Source organism: Prenolepis imparis, unplaced genomic scaffold (genome assembly GCF_030444845.1).
Source record: "Prenolepis imparis isolate NDT839.2.m4 unplaced genomic scaffold, iyPreImpa1.0 SCAF_5, whole genome shotgun sequence".
NCBI classification, from domain to species: Eukaryota; Metazoa; Arthropoda; class Insecta; order Hymenoptera; family Formicidae; genus Prenolepis; species Prenolepis imparis.
In genome coordinates, this window is record NW_028141163.1 from 5541669 (window position 1) to 5565470 (window position 23802).

Genomic DNA, 23802 nt, shown 5'->3' on the forward strand with positions numbered 1-23802 from the left:
TAATTTTGATGTAGAATAAAATTTACGAAAATTAATTAGAACATTTTGTTTTAATTAAATTTTTTTCTAACTTTTTAACATTGAGTGTGTGCTGTGGTTGTTAAATTCTATTTAATTCTAAATTAAATAAATCCGAATAAACGCGACAAGAGAACTTTCTCAAAGGAGGAAAATGCTAATAAAGCGCAAGCTATATTCGCATCTACGTTCATAATCGCGATTTTGCATTATACTCATATTGGAAAGATATTCTAACTGATGCTAATTTACCTAAAAGAGATTAGAGAAAGAAGCGGAAAGATACGACACGAGGGAGATATGCAAATCCGCGGAGAAGAGTCGGCTACGAAAGATTAAAGTGCAGCCGATACGACCTGTTGCATCAGGAAGGGTGGGAAGGAAAGAGGGAGGAAGGTTGAAAATTTGCACCATGTCCAACGGTATTGCGATAAGATCGCTGATAGTTAATTTAGAGTCGATTGTGCGCACCTAATACAAGAATTCCGTAGGAAATAGCATTAATATCTATATGTTAATAAATATCACACAAAACTACTTATTCGACTTTCGTGGAATATTCGTTAATTGCGTAAAGGAGTCTTTCTAGATAATAGACGTTAGCTTCGTCTGTTCTTCATCAAATTCATATCGATAAAAAAAAATCAATTAAAATCGAGATCTCACATAAATAAAACTTCCTCAATTATTTTGAATATGAAAGAGCTAATCTATTGTGTTATACATGATATCCACATTTAATTTTCATTCAAAAATATATATTAAAAAAGAAGGGAAAAAATAAGATATTTTCATCTTTAAATAATGTTTATAGATAAATCTGACACTTTTTTGAATAATTAATGATGTATGCAGAATTCAAAAATCACGCTTTTGTCTTCTTCGAATAAATAAAGATGCTTCTAGAATCTTAAACCAGAATATGAATTTTTAACTAACTTTTTTTATGATATATGATATTATTAAAGTCTATTTGTTTTATTCATACTTTACTATCTGTACCTCTCGTTAAGTACATTGATATATTAGACTCGAGTAATTTGCACACAAACAAGTTTTTAATAGAAAAAGCATAAATTATCCTTACAGTACTTTTATATCCGTTCTTATTGAATATATTAGTCGCGAGTGCATAATAGGATTACGTAAAATCAGTGCAAGCAGCACAGCGGTGCAACATTGTGTAACGTCAAACAGCATAAAACATCGGCAGTTTCAAACTACTTACATGCTTTCCATAGCTGTATTAGAAATATCTCGTTTCGCTTAATGTGTGTATACTCGCGTTTGCCATTTTTCCTTTCGTCGCGCGACCGCAGTAAAAACTTTACTACAAAGCATTACGACAAGTCCGCGGCATATAAACACGTGGAATCAATGGCGCGTTCATTAAAATAATGACGGTTGCGACTACGCAAATCGTAATTTATGTCACATAAAATAGAACAACAATATGGAAATGCAGTTCAAACTATGATATAGTTCGCGCACAATATTAAAAATTTTGAAATATTTTTTATTTTATTTTTTAAATCAGATTTGGATATAATTCTTCCTTTCGCGTTTCAATATTTTCAAAACTACTATATCGTAAAGTCTAAAGAAAAAAATGTGTATCATGGCAAAATGCAAATAATAATTATAAATAGAAAAATATATAATGTAATATAAGCAATAAGATAAACAAATTAATATGTAATTGATTTTCGCCTGACTGCCAAGATTATGATAAAATAATGAGCATAAAAAATATCTTTTATTTTAGGAACGAATGCGTTAAAGAAAAATTTATCTATGTAGAAACATATAATTACTAAATAAAACATATAATTTACAAGTCATGATAGAGACAAGAGACATATAAGATATAGTCAGATAAGAGACAAGAGTTGCACTTTGCGCGTAAAGCTAATGTTTTGCGTTAAGTTATTATGAGAACTTATTTTTCGATAATTATTATCGTCTACATTAATCATTTACGTAAATATATATGTGTGCGTCGTAAAAATCTAGAGTTAAAATTTTATACGAATTAGCTTCCGTAAATTGTTCTCCACAAAACAACAGTAACAATAAAAGAAATAAACATTACGTATACGTTCACCATATAATCGATACGACGATTAAATTTTACGAGGTTGTGTCATGCAACTTAAGTGTAACATTATTAGGCAAAAAGAAAAAATATACTATATATTTCAAATATAACTGCTGAAGCGATCTAGGTGATTGCCCCAAGGCTATGTGCGTGCGAGATTCTTGGTCGAGCAACAATCTTGCCGGCCATTAGGTTGAAATCGGTTGAAATTAGAAGGCTGTCAGTCATACACAACGGTCTTGCTAGGATCTCATTATTTCTCACGTCCAAATTGGACCAGCACTTAGGATACCGTTTGTGTGAATTAGATGGTTGTTAATATGTAAAACTTTCCTTCGTTCGAGCTCGAATTAAATGACAACTTAGAACAATCGAATATTCATAGATATATTTGTAAACCAATATGTTTCACACTTCTTTAATATCAAGCCATTTTAAATTTTATATATACATATAAATTAAATCACAGAATTGTGATTTTTATTTTCATTATAAAAAGAGAATATATATTTTATACAATTTTTATATTTTTGTAAAACCAATTTTTTTATATTTGGAAATATTAAGAATGAGTAGAAAATCGTTCGATTTTATTAACAAACAAAATCGTAATTTAGAGGGTTTCATCAGTTCTTTTATATTTTATCGCAAGATTTCTCCACATGTGAGCACGATTGTAAATATTAAATCTTCGCGCATAAAGAGAATATCGCTTCTTCGCGTTAGAAATAAGAATAAGTGTAGACGGAATTGCAAAATATTCGTTAACTGCAGACAATTTTGTTTGCCCATGTTGCTGATCTTTCATAGATAATACACTGCGGGTGGCTTTGCTCGGTTGTCAATAATAATGCTCAGCGGGTTCACTTTCATCTTGCATGAGAGACCCTAATTATAAATACTTAATTACCTGCCACCGCTCGAAAAAAGAAAGCATATACGCCATTTCATTATCTCTAATTAGTTAATTTCGCTCCGTCCAAAAATTCATTCCAATTTATCTATTTCTGCACAGAGAGAATTTTCTTTTAGAATTTATCCTGAAAATCATGGTAATTATGGTAATATGGTATGGGAAGAATTTTATAAATATGTTTGATTAATGTTACAATACTTTTAGTAAAATTAATCAAACATATTTTATATTTTATTGTGATAAATATTAATTTTTATTGTGATAAATATTAATCAGAGAAATTCTCATAAAATTCTTTCCATACCATATTGTCCCATGATTTTCAGGGTAAACTCTAAGAGAAAATTCTCTCTGTGTGATCTTTCAGTCGATACTATATTTCGTTTAATATTATTTTCCCTTTTTGCCAAAGATAATTTAATCACGCTCTTTAAATAAGAACTTAAATATCTATTAAGATAAAATCGCGATAAAATTAATTGAGGAAAACAATTTACATATCAACGTTGAAAAAAGTATCTCGACGATTATAGATCGGTGAAGCTAAGAATTAATTTATTATCAATAGAGATTTACGCAAATTTCGTATTGCATACGAATTTGGCAAGATATCTGTCATATTCGAATCAAACTATTCAGGACATGATGGATTGCGTTTCGCGAATAAAATAAAATTTCGCGATCGTTTTCATCGACCGTTATGTATACCCGTACGTAAGTTTACATAATGGCATCACGCAATTATACGTGAATATTTTATTCCTTTCAGGAGAAGCCATTCACCTTGCCAGAGACTTCGGCTACGTTTGCGAAACCGAATTCCCCGCGAAGCAAGTCGCCGAGTATCTCAGCCGGCAGCATTGTGAACCGCAGGATTCCTATAGGAGAAAAGAACTTCTTCATGCCACCAAGTAAGATGAATACAACGTTATTGCATTCTCTCATTGCGACATTATAATACGGATCATTTAAAAAAAAAAATTTACGACGCTTAATCACATGCAATCGATTTTCTGAAACTTTGCTCGCTTTCAGACAAATCACCAAAGAGCTGATGGATCTTCTGAACCAGGACAGATCGCCACTTTGCAATACGCGGCCACAACATATCCTCGATCCCAGTATACAGAGACATCTCACTCATTTCTCTCTTATATCACACGGATTCGGAAGTCCTGCGATTGTGGCCGCTTTAACGGCTATACAGGTAATGGGATGAGAAGTTATATTCTCCTATATCATCCTCACTCTTTCTTTCATCAGACCTAAATGTAATAACAGAATTTTTTTTTGATAGGACAAAGAGCTGAGAAAATTTTTATTTTTAGCGATATTTTGCAGCTAAAACTCGCGCACGCGACGCGGAAGCTAAAAAAGCGCTTTTGCGATTTTTTTATTACAGAAGTTCCTAAGCGAGTCTTTGAATCATCTGGAGAAGATGTATCCCGGGAACGGCAGCGGCGTGACAAGCAGTCAACAGTCTAATCTCGACACGAATAAGAGCAAGGACGGCACGCTGATGAACGACATGAAGAAGTGACGCACGGAAGACCAGCCTACCTCAAACGTGGTCACGTCTATCAGACACTCTTGGCCGTACAATTGAGCTTCCGAGCGTTCACCATTCTTGCGGAAAGCTCGCAGTGGACCACTGCGTACCAGGCGCTCGCGTCCGCGACGTGTCATCGTACGCCGAGGTTGGCTGGTCGGTAAGCTTCTGTAGGCAATTCGACATGCAGGCTACATTTGTGCGAAATGTGCAATCAGGGATGCCAGTTATAAGAGAAACGCGAAGACAAGAAAATTCTCATTCGTAACAGAGAAAGAGAGAGAGAGAAGGTTAAAAAGAAATTCAAGTTAGAGGAACTCCGCTCCTTGTCGCTGGTCGCCTTTGATACAATTCCTATTCATTTTATACTCTGTATTGAAAATGTTCAAGAACGTCGTAAAAATCTTAACGAAATCTTTAACAGTTTCCTCCTTCATCGGCTTATAATTGCGATTAAAATGTTATTATTGATACGATCTTATAGAAAGGCAAAAAGGAACTTTACATTAAATAGATGAGAATATATATCTGTGCTAAACATGTGCCACATACGAAAACAAGAAGAATTAGACCTATACGTTGTCCAATCGATATTCTCTATTGAATATATAGTTTCAGAAAAATAACACATAATATACTTAAAATAATATACATTTTAAAATGGCATTTAACATATTTTATAATATTTGACGATTCTCAATCTTCGTTTTTAAGTAATAATGTCGAAATTATAATTTAATTATATGTTAATAAATGTTCGCAGAAACAGTGAATATTGCGGAAAAATAATTGCTTGAGAATATCAATTGGATATTTCGTATTACTTGGAAATATATCAAACTAGTAAGCCGTATATACCGTTTTTTGTATCTAGATCTCTTCGGTTTTACTCTCAAAAAAATTATTTTAATTAAATTATGTCTATGTTCTTATAATCATCAAAATGTAGTGATAATACGTAAATAAAAAATATCTCCAATTTTTTAAAGAATACATCCGAAATATCAAAATGATCAAAGGTGTACAGTTACGATTTTTGTAATCTATTCATATGACCCGCTCTTTACATCCCACCGATGATACATCTCAAATACGATAGATCAAGTTAAAGATTTGCGATTTGATATAGCATATGTATAAATCGCATCTATGTTTTTCTCGCGCATCCGAATATTTAACTGATAAAAGTGCTCGAATTATCTGTGCTGAGGAAAGAAAAGCTAATCAAAATTATTAAACGAATCACAAATGCCAAAATAAAGATTATTATTTTTTTGGCTAATTATTCTTATTGTATGTCTTTATATATAATTGCTCTACTTTTACTAATTATAAGTATTCTATTATGACGTGTGCAAATAGATTTTTTTTTTAATTTACTTGCTTATTAGCATTGTCCGATTAATCAAAAAGAATTTACTCAGTACAGAGAAACTGTAATACATATATCAAATAACGAGTGATATAAAAAATACACAGATGTGATAAAAATACACATTTTGACAGATACAACAATATTTCCTCGCATTGTAAATTTTAATCGGAGCTTCACACAGAAAATCAATAGAAAATCATATAAAAAATTAATTTGCAAGATCGAAATAATCGGATAATTTCGTGAAGTACATATATACATATATGATAGTCGAAAAATGCAAGACATTTAGTGCAATTGTATTAATATTAATTCGCTAAATTATTATTAATTAAAATTATTTCTTACTATCCTTGCAATCCAATTATGTATTTATAATAATTGTTAGTAGGCAATCTGCAATAAAGATAAAGAACAAAAATCGTGTCAAAATATGAAAAATAGTTCATTTGCGAAGGCAAAAGCGAGTCGCAATTTACTTCTTCGATTTTCTTTCAATGTACATTTCGAATTATTTCGCGATTTTTACTTTTAATTATTTTTTGTTCTCATTAAAGAAGCTGTGCTTCCATGTGTGAGAGTTTCCTGGACCAGCAGTTCTTTATGTATAAAGCGGTCGCGTGTATGAGTATTAAAGTGCAACTTAATCCTCAGTAACCCTGATGTATCAGTCATCTTTACTGAGATTAATCATAATGGGAACGTCGTGCGATCATCCTTAGCAAGAATATTCTGCCTTTCATAGGTGCACACTCGCGTGATAGTCAGAAACGACGTTAAGTCCAAGGAACTGTCAAGAATAAAGTCCTTCTAACAGGAGTCTATAAATGATTTATCGGAAAATGAGCGATATTAGTAAAACGCATATAACATATAAATTCCATTTTACAATCTTTTAACGCTACTTCTTGATCTAGAAGAGTGCATCATTAATCGACATGTAGTTAATTAAAAAAAGAAAATCAACATAAAGATTATCCACATTATTAAATCCTCCTTTAAGGGACTTTATTCAAGGCTGTTCCTAGGATCATTATCGTGCCAATGCGAAACTTGCCATTAAAAAGATGTGCCAATTATCGATATCGAGCTATTAACGTAAGCAACAGGCGATTAACGAAAAAGAAAAATATAGAGAAAAAGTGCGATAGCATACACACACACACACACACGTACACAGCGCAACGAAACTCGTATTTCGTTGGACACGCACGTAACGAAACGAAAGTCTCGTCGAGAACGAAGCACACGTGCTCGTCGGCCGCATCTCGGACTCGCCAGTCACGAGAGATTGTATGAAGTACAATACCAGGTGAACCTGAGACATATCTAACTTTGTAATTAAATCTTAGGCGTATATATAAATGTAAGATTAAAAGTAAAACGGGGAGAAGAGTAAAAAAAAAAAAAGAAAAGAGGACGCCGGACCGAGGTCTCGTGTCGCGTCGCGTATTATGTACAGAATATTTGAATCTTTCTTGTGATATAATCGTACATTATTAAGGTGTAAACCGATAAAAAAAATACACTATACATTCCATGTTTTTTCATAGAGGTGAAAAGTATTAGAAGTGGTCGTGGACAGAGCGTGTGTGAGAGAAACCGGCTCGTTACTGTAGAATCGGATGTGACAGTGACACGACTAAGACTCACGTCTCATCATAGTGTTAGAGGCGGCTCTAGGATTAGCCAAAGTCTTAGTCAACACTCGTGAAAAACTAATATAACGTTCTTACACGCAGGGCATCTCGCCCTCCTCTTACATTCGCACGAGCTCGTGGATACGACTTGATCCTTGCAGATGTGAAGATGTGTCCCGTATACACGAGAACATATGACACTACGTAGCTCGCTGCATTATAATAGAGAGTCGCCTCTGCACACTACAAGCGTAAAACAGTTTTGTAAATGTTAAAACGCATTCCGACCAAAATCTTGAAATCTGGCGTCTCCGATATTCTATACTTGTTGTATTACATAATTTTACGTTTATACACACATATTTCGCAAATAACTTAATATAGTAAATATATAAATTTTCAGAAAACATCACTGTAGCGCGATCAGTAGTGTGATCTTTATTATGCGCGCCCTTTTATCCTGGCAATCTAATTGCATGAACTGTATCGAGAAGAAAATTTATCAGCAAGTATAAATAAGGATCACTCTAATGGTTGGCCGATGTATCGAATCATCTCAATAAATGTTAGAAAAAATTTAACTAATTTGATATTGTAAATCGTTATAAATAAAATGACGCATATACGTAATAAGTAACATAATAATTGTTTAATTATTATGCGAAGAGTGCAGCTAAAATTAGCATGCGTTTCAACAGATACAAGATGTGGACGCTCCAGCGCAATATGCTTGATTGCACACTTTAAGTGAATAAAGCATCATCTTCCGACTCCTGATTCATACGCAAGGGATTAGTTAGGGAAAAGAAAACTCGGCACCTTATTTTCACTCACGACTACTTACAATTAGATGCGACTTGTTAGAAGCTAAGGTCTCCCGTAAATTAATACTTATTTATAACCCTTATAGGACGGCCGTAGAAATACGTTTTTCTACCAGAATTTCTGTGCCAACTGCAAAGAATGTTGTAGATGATTTTTTTGTTTCAAGTTGAACCATTACTCTAATCTTGTAAGATACTCAGATATATCTTTATTAAATATATATTTGAATTTCGTAGTATATTATATTCTGATATTGATTATACAGTTCATTTTTGTATATTGGTGTGTGATAAATAAATAAGAATATTGTTTCTAAGCAATTCCTCGTGATAAAATAATCACCTGTCATATAAGCGATGCATAAGAGAATCACTATTGGCTTTATATACGTAGCCCATCTTTCTTATATTGTAATATATAATTAATTAGTTAATTTTTTCTATTAATAAAACGGAAGCATACACATGGGATAATATTTGGAAGCATATACATATTTTGATATTTTGAAAAATTGTCCTTTCTAATTTTATTTATTTCTCACGTTTGTATGAACGTCGATAGTATGCTATAAAGTAAAAAGTCACTCTAATATTATATTTTAAAAATAATAGATTCATAAATTTCTAAAGTACAATAATTTTAACTTAATTAAAAAATATTGATAAATAAAATAATAATTGGTGACTTTTTTTATTCCATCTCATCCTATGTATAACAAGTATACTTGAATAGATACAATAACATATAATTATATTTAAAAATTATAATACACGTAAAATTGTATTCACTATTTTAATTCTACTTACGTTCTCTATGAAAAAATCGTCATATATTTGTTAATTTGCTGTCGTTTTTTTGTAAATGCATGTACACATTTACAAAAAAACTGGTATAAATATTTCTCTCAATATTTTATGAAAGCACTTATTAAAAACAAATGCATTTCGTTGTGCTATTTTTTCAATAATTTAAATGCAATTTATCTTTATTTAATTAAATTTATATTCTATAATTATTATTCTTGGACATTTATTATTCATTTTTATGCAACAAATATTAGAGAAAAAAATATAATTTCTCAAATATTAAGAAAAAAGATCGTTATATATCAGCTTAACTTTGCATTTGCTTTTAACATTTATAACAAATAATTATAAATGTACTCACGTCATGCTAAAGTGTATTCACAGCACTTCAAAGTCCGTCACGATTGAAGAGGACTAAAAATCTTTCGATCCACAAAGAACGTGATTCCCACGCAATCTTCATGGCTTTTATCCACCTATATGAAATATACCAATATCAATATTAGAATATATACGATGAAATGGAATTATATACGATATATTTCTGGGGTTTTACAATATTTCAAGTTTGCAATAAAATATATAATTAGGTAACTTTTACAATTTTCTTGTGTCGAATATTTCATATGTATGTATGGACTTATATACGTTGGCTTTGTTCCGCGTGCTATATTAATTAAAATATTATTCAGAGAAAATTACCTATGTAATTAATTTTTTATTCATTTTATATGTCAATAGATTAAAAACAGTATAAAAATATTCATGAAATTATTTTGATTATTGTTATATATTACTTTAACGTACATACATACAATTTTTTTTAAATATAATTCTATAGAACTTTTTATTTTTCATCATTCTTACTTTGTTATTTAATCTCTATTAGTAATCTTTAATTAATTTACATGTGAATATTCTATTACTGCGGTAAGTTTTCATACATGATAAAAATTTTGTAATTTTAATTGGAGCTGAAACTACATATGTATAAAGATATTTTTATTCAGAATGATTAGAATCTTAGCATTTTCATTGGTTGGGGAAGTTCAATTCGACGTTTTTAAAAACAAAATATGTCTTATATTATCTCATTTTTATTTCAATTTATATAGGAGTTACATATTACATTTTACATTTGATTATTATTTTAATGACAGATTTAAGAATTACATTCATATATTTTTGGATATATATTTATATATTTAGAATTAAAATTATACTGATTATATATGGACATTATGATTTGTCATAATTCTGCATTTGTTCTACACACGAAATAATATAGATTATTACATAACTTCTTTAATGTAAATCTATAATATGCATTTTATTTTATAGAAGCTATATATTAAGCAAATAATATAGAATTATAACATAATAATATATAACTGGCTTATACAATTTATCGTCAATTTATAATTTTTATTGTATGTTTGCATTGTATGTCAATAGTTTAATTTGTCCCATTTACAATGCAATTTTATTATAGTATTTCGTCAAATAAAAATATTCAAATTACAATTTGTTTAGATAAAAAAAAATCTTAATGTATAAGCCTATATTAATATATTTGATTGAAGATTATTAAATATTAGTATGTTCGTTTTTAATATTAAAATTTCAAATTGATTTTGAAGATATTAAGTACAAAGGATGAATAAAGAAGATGACTCTAAAATATAGTTAGAATCATTAAGATTGTTATTTATGTATTGACACTTAATTTATATATAACACTGAATATACGATTATATGAATTTCAGTTTCATTTGTGTGCAATATTAAGCGCTTGTTCATTCATTTTACTTATTTCATCCCATCAATCCTCTTGGTCCTTTACTCCTTGTCAATAGTTAAATTCCTTTGTGGTCCAAATTTTAGAAAAAGGACTAAAGGAGCGGAGTTAATGTTTTGTAGACTGCCAGGTATATTGAATTAATAGTGTGATATAAAGTAAATTGTTATTTAAAGAGAATTGTCAATTAAAGGGAATTGTCAATTAAAGGGAATTGTCAACGGAATAAATTTTTATGTATGGTCGATCGCGTATAGCATATATTACTATCGCTCTTATATTTTAATTATGGTTTAGTTTCTATTTATATGTTCTTGTTTATCCAGCGGTCGCGAAAATTGAGAGATCTGAAAATTATCGAATTTGTTATAAAAAAAGTGAAAATAAAATAGTACAGTATTTATAACTAAAGGAGAGTAAAATACGGATAGAGAGAGTAAACTTAGTCTTTACAAGAAATTGACCAACAAATAAATCTCCTGCTCAATTAAAGAGAATATAGCATTTCTATTGAACGTTATTATTTTATTCGTTATATCATGAAAATGAAACAATAACGTTTGCACATCATTACCGTCTTAGCCTCCATCTCTCTGACCGGTTAAGGACGATTTCTTTCGTTTAGCGGTTTCTGCATCATAGGCCGCCGTGCAGCATTAGGAAGATTAGCCGCCATTGGATTCGCAACAACGCTATGAAATAATAATGTCAGAAAAAAAAGTTTAGAGGAATACGGACGATTAAGATAAAAAATTTAACGGATTTTTTTGTAGGTGTTTACTTAGAAGGTCGTGTATACGGGGTGGTGCGGTAGCGCGAGGCTGTGTTTCCTGATGTTGCTGTTGTCTTGTACGATTTCCAAGCGCGGCTCGACGACTCCTCTGCGAATTTCATGGATTGATACGTTTTAATTATTTTTATTTAGACAGAACACGACGTTGCGATCATTAATGGTCTACATGCTAGCATCTAAGCATGGCTCGTCATTTTCATGTTTTTAGTATGAGTTTGAAAGTTTAATCATTAACGTACATCATGCATTTTGTTATACAATCTATAGACAGGGTTTAAATTTAATTGTTATAGCAAACTTAGATTATTATGGCTTCATTTGGAATTGCATGATTCAAATATATTTAAAAAATACAAATTATTTAATATTATTTGCTTTTTATTATCTATACGAGATATAATTTCATCTTGTACGCGCGTAAGTTAAATGAATTTAATCAAAGAGCGAAATTTATGTTAAGTTACATTAAAATTAATTTTTGCATAAGAATTAAAGAATTAATTTTTAAAATACATTATATTATAATAAAGTGTTAGATATTATTAATCGATATAATAAAGGCATATTTTATGTTTTGATTTATCCATTTTGTATATAAATATATTATTAAGGGCTAAAAATATAAATTGCCAATTTCTTCAATATATAATTAAAAATTAAATAATTTTAATATTCAATGCATTTCCATGGAAGCTAATATTAACACTTTTGCTTTAAGGATATTGTGCGCATTTTACTAATAATGTCTCTCCAATAACTGCAATAATTACAGTTTATAGCAATAATTATAATCTTTCAAATTTTCATTATAAAAAAAGAATTGAATGAGAATATTGAATCTTGAGTTAATTTTGAATTTATTTTAAAATGTTTAACAAAAATATATTAAAAACTAGTATATAAAATTTTAGAGTACCATCCATTTAAATTGTGGCATAACACATTTGTGTCGTTATAAAAATTTATAAAATAGTAAAATTAAAATCTTACCTCGCATAAGCATAATAAAGTAAACTCTTTATTACTAAGCGTAATAAAATAAACCTAGCATAAGCATAATAAAGGATTTACATGTAATTAACAAACACTCATTTAAAAATGTATTATTTTATCAAAATAAAATAAAAATAAAATAAAATAAAATCTTTAAAAATCTAGTTTCATAAAAAAATCTTAAAATTTTTAATATTATAACAAACAAATAAAAATGGAATATTTTACCTGGATAATCTGATGATTCGTAATAATCATGTGAAGAATGCGGTGCAGAATCATCGTCGTACTCATAAGTTGTATATCTTGAAGAATAAATGTCATTTCTGTTAATTATGTCAAACCTATCACATAACAAATTGAACAATATGATGAAAATATCTGTATAAAAAAAAATGCGTTTATATAAAAAAAAATGAGTTATAAGAATATTTGCTGTTATGCTATCAAATATTCTCTTGCTGTTATATAAATTACAATATATGTGCAAAAGGCGTTATATTACATACCCAGAATTCGATGTATAATGTCCGCGATCGCCATATCGAGCATTACTAGTTGATGAGCCATGATAATCATAATCATGATGTGATCCAGCACGGTTTGTCGGTGGAGGAGTTGGAGTTTCGTAGCTATAAGAATAAAAAAATGTAAATATATTTAACATAGTATTTGTATCAAATGGAGAAACTATGTTATATGAATAATTAGGCTCACCCAAAATTTTGATCTATAGCAGCTCTTGCACGGTCCAAGATCGAGAACACCTTCGATTTTGGCGGTACAGGTCGAGAAAGTGGGCCACGGTTTGCAGGTGGCGGAGGAAGTATAGCTGAATAACATACATATTAGATATATATATTAGATATATATATAACTAAATCTTTTGTATTATTGATATTGCAAATTCTGTATCTCTTTTTGTATATCGTAACAAATATATTTGTTAAAGAATATTCTATTTAAATCATTCTATGCAATATAAATTTGCATTGATTGACATTGAAGAAATTAATATTATAATCTTGCTTAATTCTATATAGTTTTACATTTTGCATAATTTTCATAAATATGAAACCAACCTCTAGATGTTCTAGGTAATGTCGGTCTTGCAGCAGGTCTTAGTATACCAGGACCAGTTCCAGGACCAGAAGGACCTCTCATCGAAGGTCTTCGATCGTCCGAGATCGGATCGCTAGATACGTTCATTTCCATTTCGCGCATTTGCTCTTGACGTATGTTATCATTGTTGTCAGGGATCAAATATTTCCGTACCTCGGCCAGCGCAAATGCAACACGAGCATAAGCTTCTGCCGGTGGTGCAATAGCTGTGATCTCTACATGCAGATCGTCAGAAAGATGCGAATATTTAGGATCCAAAGAAGCACGACATTCTTCTTCCTGAGATTAAGAACAAAAAAACCAAACATAAGATAAGTCATTTTCTTCGAGTAAAAAAAAGATAAGACTCACATTTCTCACTTACTTTTTGTCTATCTTTCATCGATCCTCTACCTAACACTGCCATTTTGCACATTGTTTCTTCTTGCAAACGTTTCATAGAATTACCTTTCGGACCCAGCAGTTTTCCAACAAAATTAAACTAAAAATAAGATAATTATATAATTGAGATTTACGATAACAGCTTACATTTGTTTATAATTGAGTGAAAAATTGCTATATTAAATATATGTAACAACTTACTTTAGGATGCTCGCGAATAGGTACTAAAACTTTTACAGAAATGCGAACTGGTTTTTCACGATAAATATCCACATATTTTGGATCCCTTAATGGTTTTCCAATAGCTTGAGTTTTTTGGATCTCTATAAAATACGTAATTCTTTTAAAGGGATATCCCATATTAAAAGATTTTTAATAAAAGATTTTTATTAAAAAATAGCAAAAGAGCTTATTCTTCTTTTATATCTATATTGTGACACATAAATGCTATATGAAAAGTCAAACTAGAAGATACGCAATTCAAAAATTACAGAAATATTTAATAGCGAAAATTGAAAAACTCTAAATTATCAAATGTACTCCAAATTACCTTCCAGTAACGTTCAAATAAAATGTTTCACTTTTCACTGTTAGCAGAGTGAGCTTTGTTATATTTGTTACAAAATATCCAAGCATTGATTACATATATGAATTCAATCAAATCTCATTGTGAATAGAAATTTCGTCCTATTGATATCCGGTGCAACGATAATTCGTTAAAATTTGATGGGATTCTTCATTGGACGAGCTAAATTTCACGACCGAGATAAAATAAAAAGGACTCACCATGATCGAGCAATCGGATCGCATTGGGCCATTTTTGATTGTCGAGATCAATCTTCTCTTGGAGAAGCTCGCGTACATATTCGCCCGCCTTGTCAATTTGATGATCCTTGTCGTCGGAGTCTTTGTCGTCCAATATTCTAGGCTTAATATCGACGTCGTCATCTCTCTGATACTTGTAGTCGCCGTTACTCGATCTATCCATATCCATGTTCGCCATAATTCAGATCAACAGATTAGCTTTGACAAGCTTTCCAACTCCTTCGCTGACGATGGACGATGAGAAAAATAGCCTGAACACAACGACGCGTCCCGAAAACGAAGCTGTAATGGCTGCCTTTTCACCGCATGCACGTCCCCCGCAAATCTCAGAACGGTTCGGTTCGGTTCGTTTCGTCGCCGAAACCTCGTTTAGTAACGTCATCTGTATTCATTTAGCAAGTTACGTACAACTATGTACGACTATTTTAACCTTACCGGCTACTGGTAAAAAATCATTATTTTTTTGGTTCGTATCCATACTGCATATTATTTTTAAATATATATATTTTTAAATTATTTTCAGTGCATTATTTTTTAATCGTAAAAATTAATATAAATTTGCAACAGGTTCCTTTCTCTCTTAAAAAAAAAATTAAAAAAAAAAAAAACAATTTTAATATAATACTGAAATTCTTTATACATATATCAATTATATTAATATTAAAAAAATTATATTTCTTTTCATGTAGCTCGTACAATCCATCGTTAAATCGATTAAAAATATATGAAAAATATTTTTTGAAATAACACATTTAATATTGTATAACTTGCGCATTTCAAATAATGAAATATATATATATGTATTAATATATAAACTTGATTCTTATAAGCTATCATATGATATGTGTTAAACACGTCACTTACGATCAAGTTTGAAACTAATCTCCAAGCTAAATGATGAACTTCGACGATGTCAAATGGGTATTGACGTCAGCGCTTGTTATCGCTTTCCTTTCTGCTTCTTTCTTCTTTTCTCTCTTTCTATTTCGTTTCTTTTTCCGGTTCTATTAGTATTTCGAAGCGTATGCATATCGAATACAGTTCTCGTTCGTGCGTTCATAGATCGGCAGCGACTTTTGATCGTTTAATCACAAACTCATGCACGCGTGCACCTCGACTTCGTGGCTATCTATGAAATTTTCACACGAGGTCGAATGTAATGTCTCCATACCGAGATATCGCATTATATGCAAATAGAGATAAGACCTGCGACCTCGTGGGCACGAGCAACTAGCACTTCGAAGAAGAAACGATGCTCAGTAAGTTGGGACTGCGGCTACGAAACGCCGGACGAAAACTACTTTTGTGCCGTGACAAAAATTCCGCCGAACTCGAGCATGTCAGATCGGCGCATTTTACGTATTTTCCAACCGAGAGGTCGAATGACACCGGTAAGTATAATTATTTTATGCATGCATTGACATCGCATAAATCATCATTCGAAGTCTTGCAAAAGCAGTGACATGCAAAATCGGTATAGTATAATATGTATGCCATATAAGCAATAATATAAGATTAATGAGAGATTCGATAAAAAGCGCTTTGCCAAATTTATAATTTATCGAGCATTTAATTAATTAAAAAATTTATATATAGCTATGTAAGATATTATGTGTGTGTGGTGTGTCTTGAACATGAGATATATAAACTCATGTAATTAAGAAGAATATTCAATTATTCATAAAAAAATTGTTTATTTATGTTGTAAAAAGCGTTTTCTTAATTGTCACAAATAAAAATAAAGATTTTCATTTAGCATTGAAATCTAGACTGAATAAAATAGAATAGAAATCTTTATCTACTTTTCGCTTCACAAAGATAACATCTTTCGAAATTTTCGAACATTCGAGTATTCAGGTATTTTTAAGTCCGAATTTTTGATAATTTGACTTTGGCAGTCGTTTCTCTTTCACGTATAAAGAATCGCAAAAATACGCACAGTATGTGTGTCAAGAATGAATCGACAATTAATGAAATATAATGTGGCGATAAATTATCGAGAATTATTTATTTTTTGCTATACCTGTTATACAATGTAATAAAATGCAATATAAATGATTTTGAATATTTATATATGTGAAAACAGAAGAATATATCATTTATTATTATTAAGTCGCAATAGAATGTTCTAGGATTTTGCTCATTTCATAGTACGGAATCACTTAATACTCAATAATGCATTATTCACACGTGATTATGTAAAAGAGATATGCTTTCAGGTAAGACTCAAAAGTTGAATATGTATCAAGCTATAAATGACGCCCTTACTCTTGCATTGGAAAACGATCCACATTCAGGTAAATATCTTGTTCAAAGCCTTTAAATAGAATATACATATACAGGGTGTTAAAAAAGTGGCGGATACGCTGTATAGAGGTGAATTCCTGAGGTTATTTGGAGACGATTTTTCCTCAGTGAAAATGTCGAGGCACCAATAATTTTCTAGTTATAAGTAATTGAAAATAAAGGGCTTTTCGTAAACTAAGTATTGTGGAATTAAAATATTAACAAAACTACATTCTTCAATTAATTTCAAGTCGACTTTAATTTAATAGAATTTTAATTTAAGGCTTACAATTAGTTACCAAGCTATATAATGGCAAAAATTGGGAGCTTGCAAAAAATGATGACTTCTCTCGACATTTTCGTTGAGGAAAAATCGTCTCCAAATAACCTCAGGAATTCACCCCTATACAGCGTATCCGCCACTTTTTTAACACCTGATATAATTTATATAAATATAGAATTATTTTTTCCCTAGATATATACACTGAAAAAAAAAATTATTAACTTAACTAAATTAACTTGACTAAAACTAAATTACTATTTTGTTAAGTGAACATATATTAGTATTTAAGTCAAATACACGTTTTGTTAGATTTAATATGTTATATTTAATTTAAATATTTTTATATGTTCAATTAACAAAATAATATTTAGTTGAACTATTAAGGGCCGGTTTTTAAAATAATAGTTTAAACTTCAATCTAAGTTTAAATCATTATTAAAAAACCGGCTCTTAATCAAGGTAATAAATTTTTTTCAGTCCACCTATAATGTTTAATATATTTATGATATTCATTTTTTTATTTTCAACATCTTCAACGTTCATTACTTTTTTTTATCATAGTATCTTATTCAAATTACTTAAGAAAAAGAAAAAAAAAATAATAAACTTTTATTCAAAGCAAATTCAAAATCTCTAATAAGAAAATATTCTTGCATGTTTTTCAGAACAAATGTTTTATAAATTTTTTCCAACTTTTAGTGATATTTGGCGAAGACGTAGCATTCGGAGGTGTCTTTCGTTGCACGATGGATTTGAAAAAACGTTTTGGCGCTGATCGTGTCTTTAATACGCCTCTTTGCGAGCAAGGAATTGCAGGTTTTGGAATTGGTTTAGCCAACGCCGGAATATCGGCAATTGTCGAAATACAATTTGCGGATTATATATTTCCTGCCTTCGATCAGGTGCTTCATCATTCATGTAATGCATAAACGATAAAGATAGATAATTATAATTGTAGCAAAAAATATCTTTTTTTTATATACATGAAAAGATTCTAAAAAGATTTAATATTCAAAGAATGAAAAATCCTCTAAAAAACAGAAACATTGTTATATCTCGATAACTTCGGGAACAAGTCATATGAAATAATGCGGAATTATATCTTCGTCACGCAAACATTGTCATACATAGAATGGAAAGATTAATAATCTGTACTAAAATTATTAACGGAATTATATGTTAATTTTGTCTGCAGTTAGTAAACGAAGCGGCTAAGATGAGATACCGAAGCGGCAGTATGTTTGACTGCGGTAAACTTACGGTTCGTGCACCTTGCGGAGCAGTTGGCCATGGTGCTCTTTATCATTCTCAAAGTCCGGAAGCTTATTTCGCCCATACTCCCGGCTTGAAGGTCAGTAATACACGTGTGCTTATTTTTTATTATTTATCGAATATAATATCGCTCACTCTTTCCCGTATAATTATTTTGACCGTGTACCGTGTCTTTATTTCTGAATTTATCAGATTTATCTATAATCGATAAAAAAACAATGCTTTATTGAGATAAAGAATTTCGTAATGGAGTCATAAATAAACGTCAATGCTCGTATAAATATTTGAGCTATCAGCTATGCGTTATATTATTGCAGTGTTAAGTAACAAGATTAATATATTATTACGAGTTACGACATAATTGCTGCTTTCAAATAATTCTAATACGCGTGTAACATGATTCGTATACATATATAAAAAAAAAAAGATTCGAATATGAGTAAAAAGAAATTAAATAGTCATTAATATTTAATATACCTCGATCGCGCGAGTCAAGCAAACAAGTTTTGCTATCAAATTTTCATCATCGGGAACATTCTTCGTACCTTCGCTATATTACGCACCAGCCATAGGCATGAGTTCTCAACTTTCTTCAACAAATTCCATGAATATTGTACGACGTATACACTCTATGTATGCATGAAGAAAGTTTTGCTCGCGCACACTAATGCGCAATCGCCGCTATCGTACATCGCGATTACGAGAGAAGCGTGTCGCGTAATATCGCGTCGACATTTCCTGGAGCCGATAAATTTCACGTTTTTGTTTTGCGAAACCGTCGAGAAGAATCGCCAATTATATATATATATATTGACAGGAGAGATCGCGAACTGGGGAAAATCGCGAAAGAGACAATTTCGCGTTCTTGAAAACAGCTGATTTTTTCTAGATCGTTGTGCCTCGCGGAGCAACGCATGCCAAAGGTCTATTGTTGAGCTGCATAGACGAACCAGATCCTTGCATTATATTTGAACCTAAAATTCTATATCGTATAGCGGTCGACGAAGTGCCCGTAGGACATTACAAGATCGAAATTGGCAAGGCTGAAGTTGTAAGAGAAGGTAAATTCTATTAATATAATAATTTAAAAATTAGATTCTCTTAGCGTACTCGGTTATTAATTGAATTTATTAAACGCTACGCTATACTTGTCTATCAATCATCTACATTGTTGATTATATATTTCAAATGCAAATTATAACATAAATTTTATACGTTCGTTTATAGAATTTTATGATTATAATACGAAACGTCTTAGCATAAGAAACACAAATGATCTCTTATATTATTATTTTCAGAGCTTATCTGATATTACTTTTATCAATCCGATTATAACGATACTGATTTAAAAAAGTAATATTTCTGCTAAGTAAACTCTTGTTTAATGCATTTATATTATTGGAATCAGAGACTAAGGCACGAAAATAATAATTATGCAATATGAATAAATACTAGCGATTGCGTAAGATTTTTTTTTTTTTCATAAAATGTTTAAAAGACAAGAAATGCAAGTTCTTTCTCTCTTTTTCTCTACTTTTTACATTCATGACAGATTATAACGTTGTCCAATGAAAATAACATATAAGAGATATTATTTAAAGTCATATATAGAAAGTAACTGTTCGCACTCTCCTCATACACGCGGCTTGGAGTCTCTGTGAATATAATTTACCGAGTATAATCGTCCTTCCATTATCCAATCGCCGGAGCGGCGTTCTCGCTGATGACCGGTCCTGAAACAGGATATAACAGAAGGAGCACGTATACACTCGCTTGTCGGTTATGCGAGTCTATATACACGTGTTTGCCTATATAAGTGTGTTTCGTTGTTGCGTAGGTAATGCCGTGACACTCGTAGGCTGGGGCACTCAGGTGCACGTGCTGTTGGAAGTGGCCGATCTAGTCCAGGAGAAGCTCAACGTGTCCTGCGAGGTGATAGACCTCATTTCCATTCTACCTTGGGACGCGGAACTCGTATGCAAGGTGGGTATAACTCAATCTCTCTCTCTTACTTCATTTTATTACAATCGTTTCCTTGAGAATGAAATCGGTTCAAGAAAACGATCGCTTCAAGCATCCTTCTTTGCCTTTTCCATTCTCGTTGTTTTGATAACGTAAGCATTCGCGTTTGTTTCTTATTTCAAGAATTTCAAGCCGAAATTAATAAATAATCGTGAGCAATCTCTTTCCTTCGCCTTCTCTACGACCAATTTGATTATCAATGACAAACTATGACCATGACGTCGAAACACACGAATTTCGATGTAGAAAATCGTCGGATATATCTATACATAAGGTACAAGAGAGAGACAATTGAGGTATATCCTTCGTATCATTCGTATATTTGTCTCGTTTAGCGAAGTATTCGGATAGTGAATAATCGAAAGACCTGAGATGATTGTCGCGAGGATTCGATATTATTGCATCGATTTACGCTCGACATCCCCTCGTATCGTCGAGGATAGAAGCGGGTTGTCGTTGACTAAGAACAGGAATGAAAAGCAATCATGCGAGCGTCTAAGAACGGGAATGAGAAGCGATCATGAGCGAAATCCTCAGGCCTGGACTCTTGTCCCTTCGGGTTACGGATCTCCATAGACGCTAATATCGCGCTGATTTATGCTAATCGATCTCTGGTCGCCTAATGATATGCCAATCGCACAGTATGCACTTCTCGCGGCTTACAAACCACCGTGATATTATGTAGTGGTGCGCTCACAACAAGACGTTGTACGAGCGTAATTGGAAACCCGTTTTGCCGCAATTTCGATACAGTCGCGGAGATTCGCTGTCTTGTCTACCTGCCGATGCGATGTCTGTCTGCGAAACACGATTTCGTAATGACAGACGGACTCCGTTCGCGAAACAAAATTCATCGGCGAGGAATTTTGCGCGAATAAATAAATTTTTCGCAGTCGGAAAAGTCGTCGACTGCGTTATTAAAATGGAGCAGAGTGACTGATGAATACAGAAAGATGTAGATAATATTGAGGGATTATGATAGATTATTCAGATTATAACTTTGCGCATTGTTCCTTAATTAAATCTTGAAGAAAAATTATCCATGTGATCCAAGTAATATCCATGATATATCTTATTACAAGATTTGACCATTCTTAAAAAATAACAAGCTTATGTATTATTACATAGCATTACATTAAATAAAATGTAAGAAAAGTTTTTCTTTCTTTTTTAAATATTTAAAAATAATCAATTATAAATATTAAAAAAAAAGAATATATAAAAAAATAGTAACTTTTTCCTTAGGTACTGTTTTGAAAGCAATCGAACATTATAAAAAAATTAACGATTCATAATTTAGATACCTGCGCGATATGACAGTAAGTTGTCTATTAATAAAGATTAAAATTGTCATGGCAGTCTTATAAATCTTAATCTTATCAATATTAGTGGAATCTTATAAATATTAATCCGATAAATATATATAAACTAGTAGTAGATTTTTTTACGGGCTGTTTCCGTGACGAAAGATTGCAACTAAAAGTGTTGCAGGGAAGATGAGCGTAAATCGAAAATGTCATACGAACCTGTATTCGAACCTGTATTCAGTCGCGCTTAACTATCTTTGTTAATGATTTACAACGGAACGTACGCACGTGCACACAAGTGTGCCTACCTATCTCGATCGCCAGCGTGTATTTCCATCGGCGATCATGTTGTAGGCCTGTATTTGATAGCCGTTACAAAATGATGACTCGTGCCGTCGTCGCGGCGTTTAATGTACCCATTTAGCATCGCGGTCGTATCTATAAGTTATTATTATACCGCAACAATATGGGACGAGACGTAAATCATGCGCGAATTAAACCCAGCGGCCGACCGATAATAAATTGCCATGTGTGATATGTGCGTAAATGTTACAGTCGGCGAGGAAAACCGGGCGTGTAATTATCGCCCACGAAGCGCCGATGACGAACGGATTTGGGGCAGAAATAGCTGCAACTGTACAGGTAAGGGAATTTTTCAACAAAATCTATTGCGCAAATAACGTGAGGTAAAATGATTTAAAGACACCTGTAATAACGCAATAATCGGATAGGTACGTAAAAATATATTGTATAATCCTAAATATATGAATTAACGCTAAGTCGGAAGTTTTTGATAGCCAAGATACGTCGAGATATAATGTCACGAGATGGTAATATTATCCATAGAAGGTTGTAAACCGGTTTTTAAAGTGACCGAGGTTAATTGATTATTTTTCTCAAATTTTCTCGTATTTACTCCGATTATTAATTGATCAGTATCTGTTCTTTTAATGTTTGAGTTATAAAGTTAATTTTACATAAATAAAAATGTTAATCAAATTAATCACACATATAGATTATATAAAATCTCTATAATGTTTGTTAAATCAGGCGGAGTGCTTCTTGTATTTGGAAGCACCAGTTCAAAGGATTACAGGATGGGACTGTCCCTTTCCACATATCTACGAGCCGTTTTACTTACCGAATAAATGGCGTTGCTTTGAGGCTGTCCGAGATATCCTGAAGTACTGAGAAACTGCGGATGTTGCAATACACCACAGTGGAAAAGGGTTGCAATCTGTTGCCCACAAAGCGTTCACACTGGAAAACATAACATATTTTTTATTATTAACTTTTTATAATTCATTATCCCCTATGTATCATTATCTGAATAAGAATATTTTTACCCTATCTCTTATTTTTCATTGTTTTTATCTAAAATATATTTTATATAATCTCAATCATATATATATTAAAATATTTTTAATATAAAATTATATATATTTTATATATAAAACTTATTTTTTCCAGAATCATATATATTGTTAAGTTAT

The 23802-nt window shown here is 31.5% G+C and overlaps 3 protein-coding genes across 12 annotated transcripts in view; 2 read left to right on the plus strand and 1 right to left on the minus strand.

Annotated features, from left to right (window-relative positions):
* Positions 1-9020, plus strand: part of Tfap-2 (transcription factor AP-2) — a 133258-nt gene extending 124238 nt beyond the window's left edge. For 3 of the 4 annotated variants that reach the window (XM_083038599.1, XM_083038600.1, XM_083038597.1), the window contains 3 exons: positions 3802-3943; positions 4068-4239; positions 4435-9019. In XM_083038599.1, the coding sequence (XP_082894725.1) occupies positions 3802-3943; positions 4068-4239; positions 4435-4572 (452 nt within the window). In that variant the 3' untranslated portion in view covers positions 4573-9019. Of the gene's footprint in view, positions 1-3801; positions 3944-4067; positions 4240-4434 lie in introns of all 4 variants that reach the window. The other variant, XM_083038598.1, reaches the window with a different exon arrangement.
* Positions 9021-9407: 387 nt separating this feature from the next.
* LOC145936398 (KH domain-containing, RNA-binding, signal transduction-associated protein 2) lies at positions 9408-23539 on the minus strand. Of its 6 annotated transcripts, none has more exons than XM_083038608.1 (11): positions 16004-16139; positions 15101-15521; positions 14516-14637; positions 14298-14414; positions 13894-14212; positions 13529-13643; positions 13321-13443; positions 13040-13155; positions 11807-11906; positions 11600-11717; positions 9423-9703 (listed from the first exon to the last, which is right to left on the minus strand). In XM_083038608.1, exons 2-10 carry the CDS (start codon positions 15315-15317, stop codon positions 11627-11629), a joined length of 1320 nt encoding a protein of 439 aa, XP_082894734.1. In that variant the 5' UTR covers positions 15318-15521; positions 16004-16139; the 3' UTR covers positions 9423-9703; positions 11600-11626. The 6 variants fall into 6 exon arrangements, with proteins under 6 accessions (XP_082894736.1, XP_082894734.1, XP_082894737.1 ...); XM_083038607.1 differs by lacking the exons at positions 9423-9703; positions 16004-16139 and adding exons at positions 10309-11372; positions 23451-23539; XM_083038609.1 differs by lacking the exon at positions 9423-9703 and adding an exon at positions 10309-11372 and having other exon boundaries at positions 13040-13116; positions 16004-16136.
* Positions 16183-23500, plus strand: Bckdhb (Branched chain keto acid dehydrogenase E1 subunit beta). 2 transcript variants are annotated; one of them, XM_083038615.1, is made up of 8 exons: positions 16183-16530; positions 17359-17436; positions 18408-18610; positions 18904-19059; positions 19870-20041; positions 20818-20963; positions 22865-22951; positions 23360-23500. In XM_083038615.1, the coding sequence occupies exons 1-8, from the start codon at positions 16392-16394 to the stop codon at positions 23498-23500; spliced, it is 1122 nt and encodes a 373-aa protein (XP_082894741.1). In that variant the 5' UTR covers positions 16183-16391. The 2 variants fall into 2 exon arrangements, with proteins under 2 accessions (XP_082894741.1, XP_082894742.1); XM_083038616.1 differs by having other exon boundaries at positions 16409-16530; positions 17345-17436.
* Positions 23540-23802: the final 263 nt, after the last annotated feature.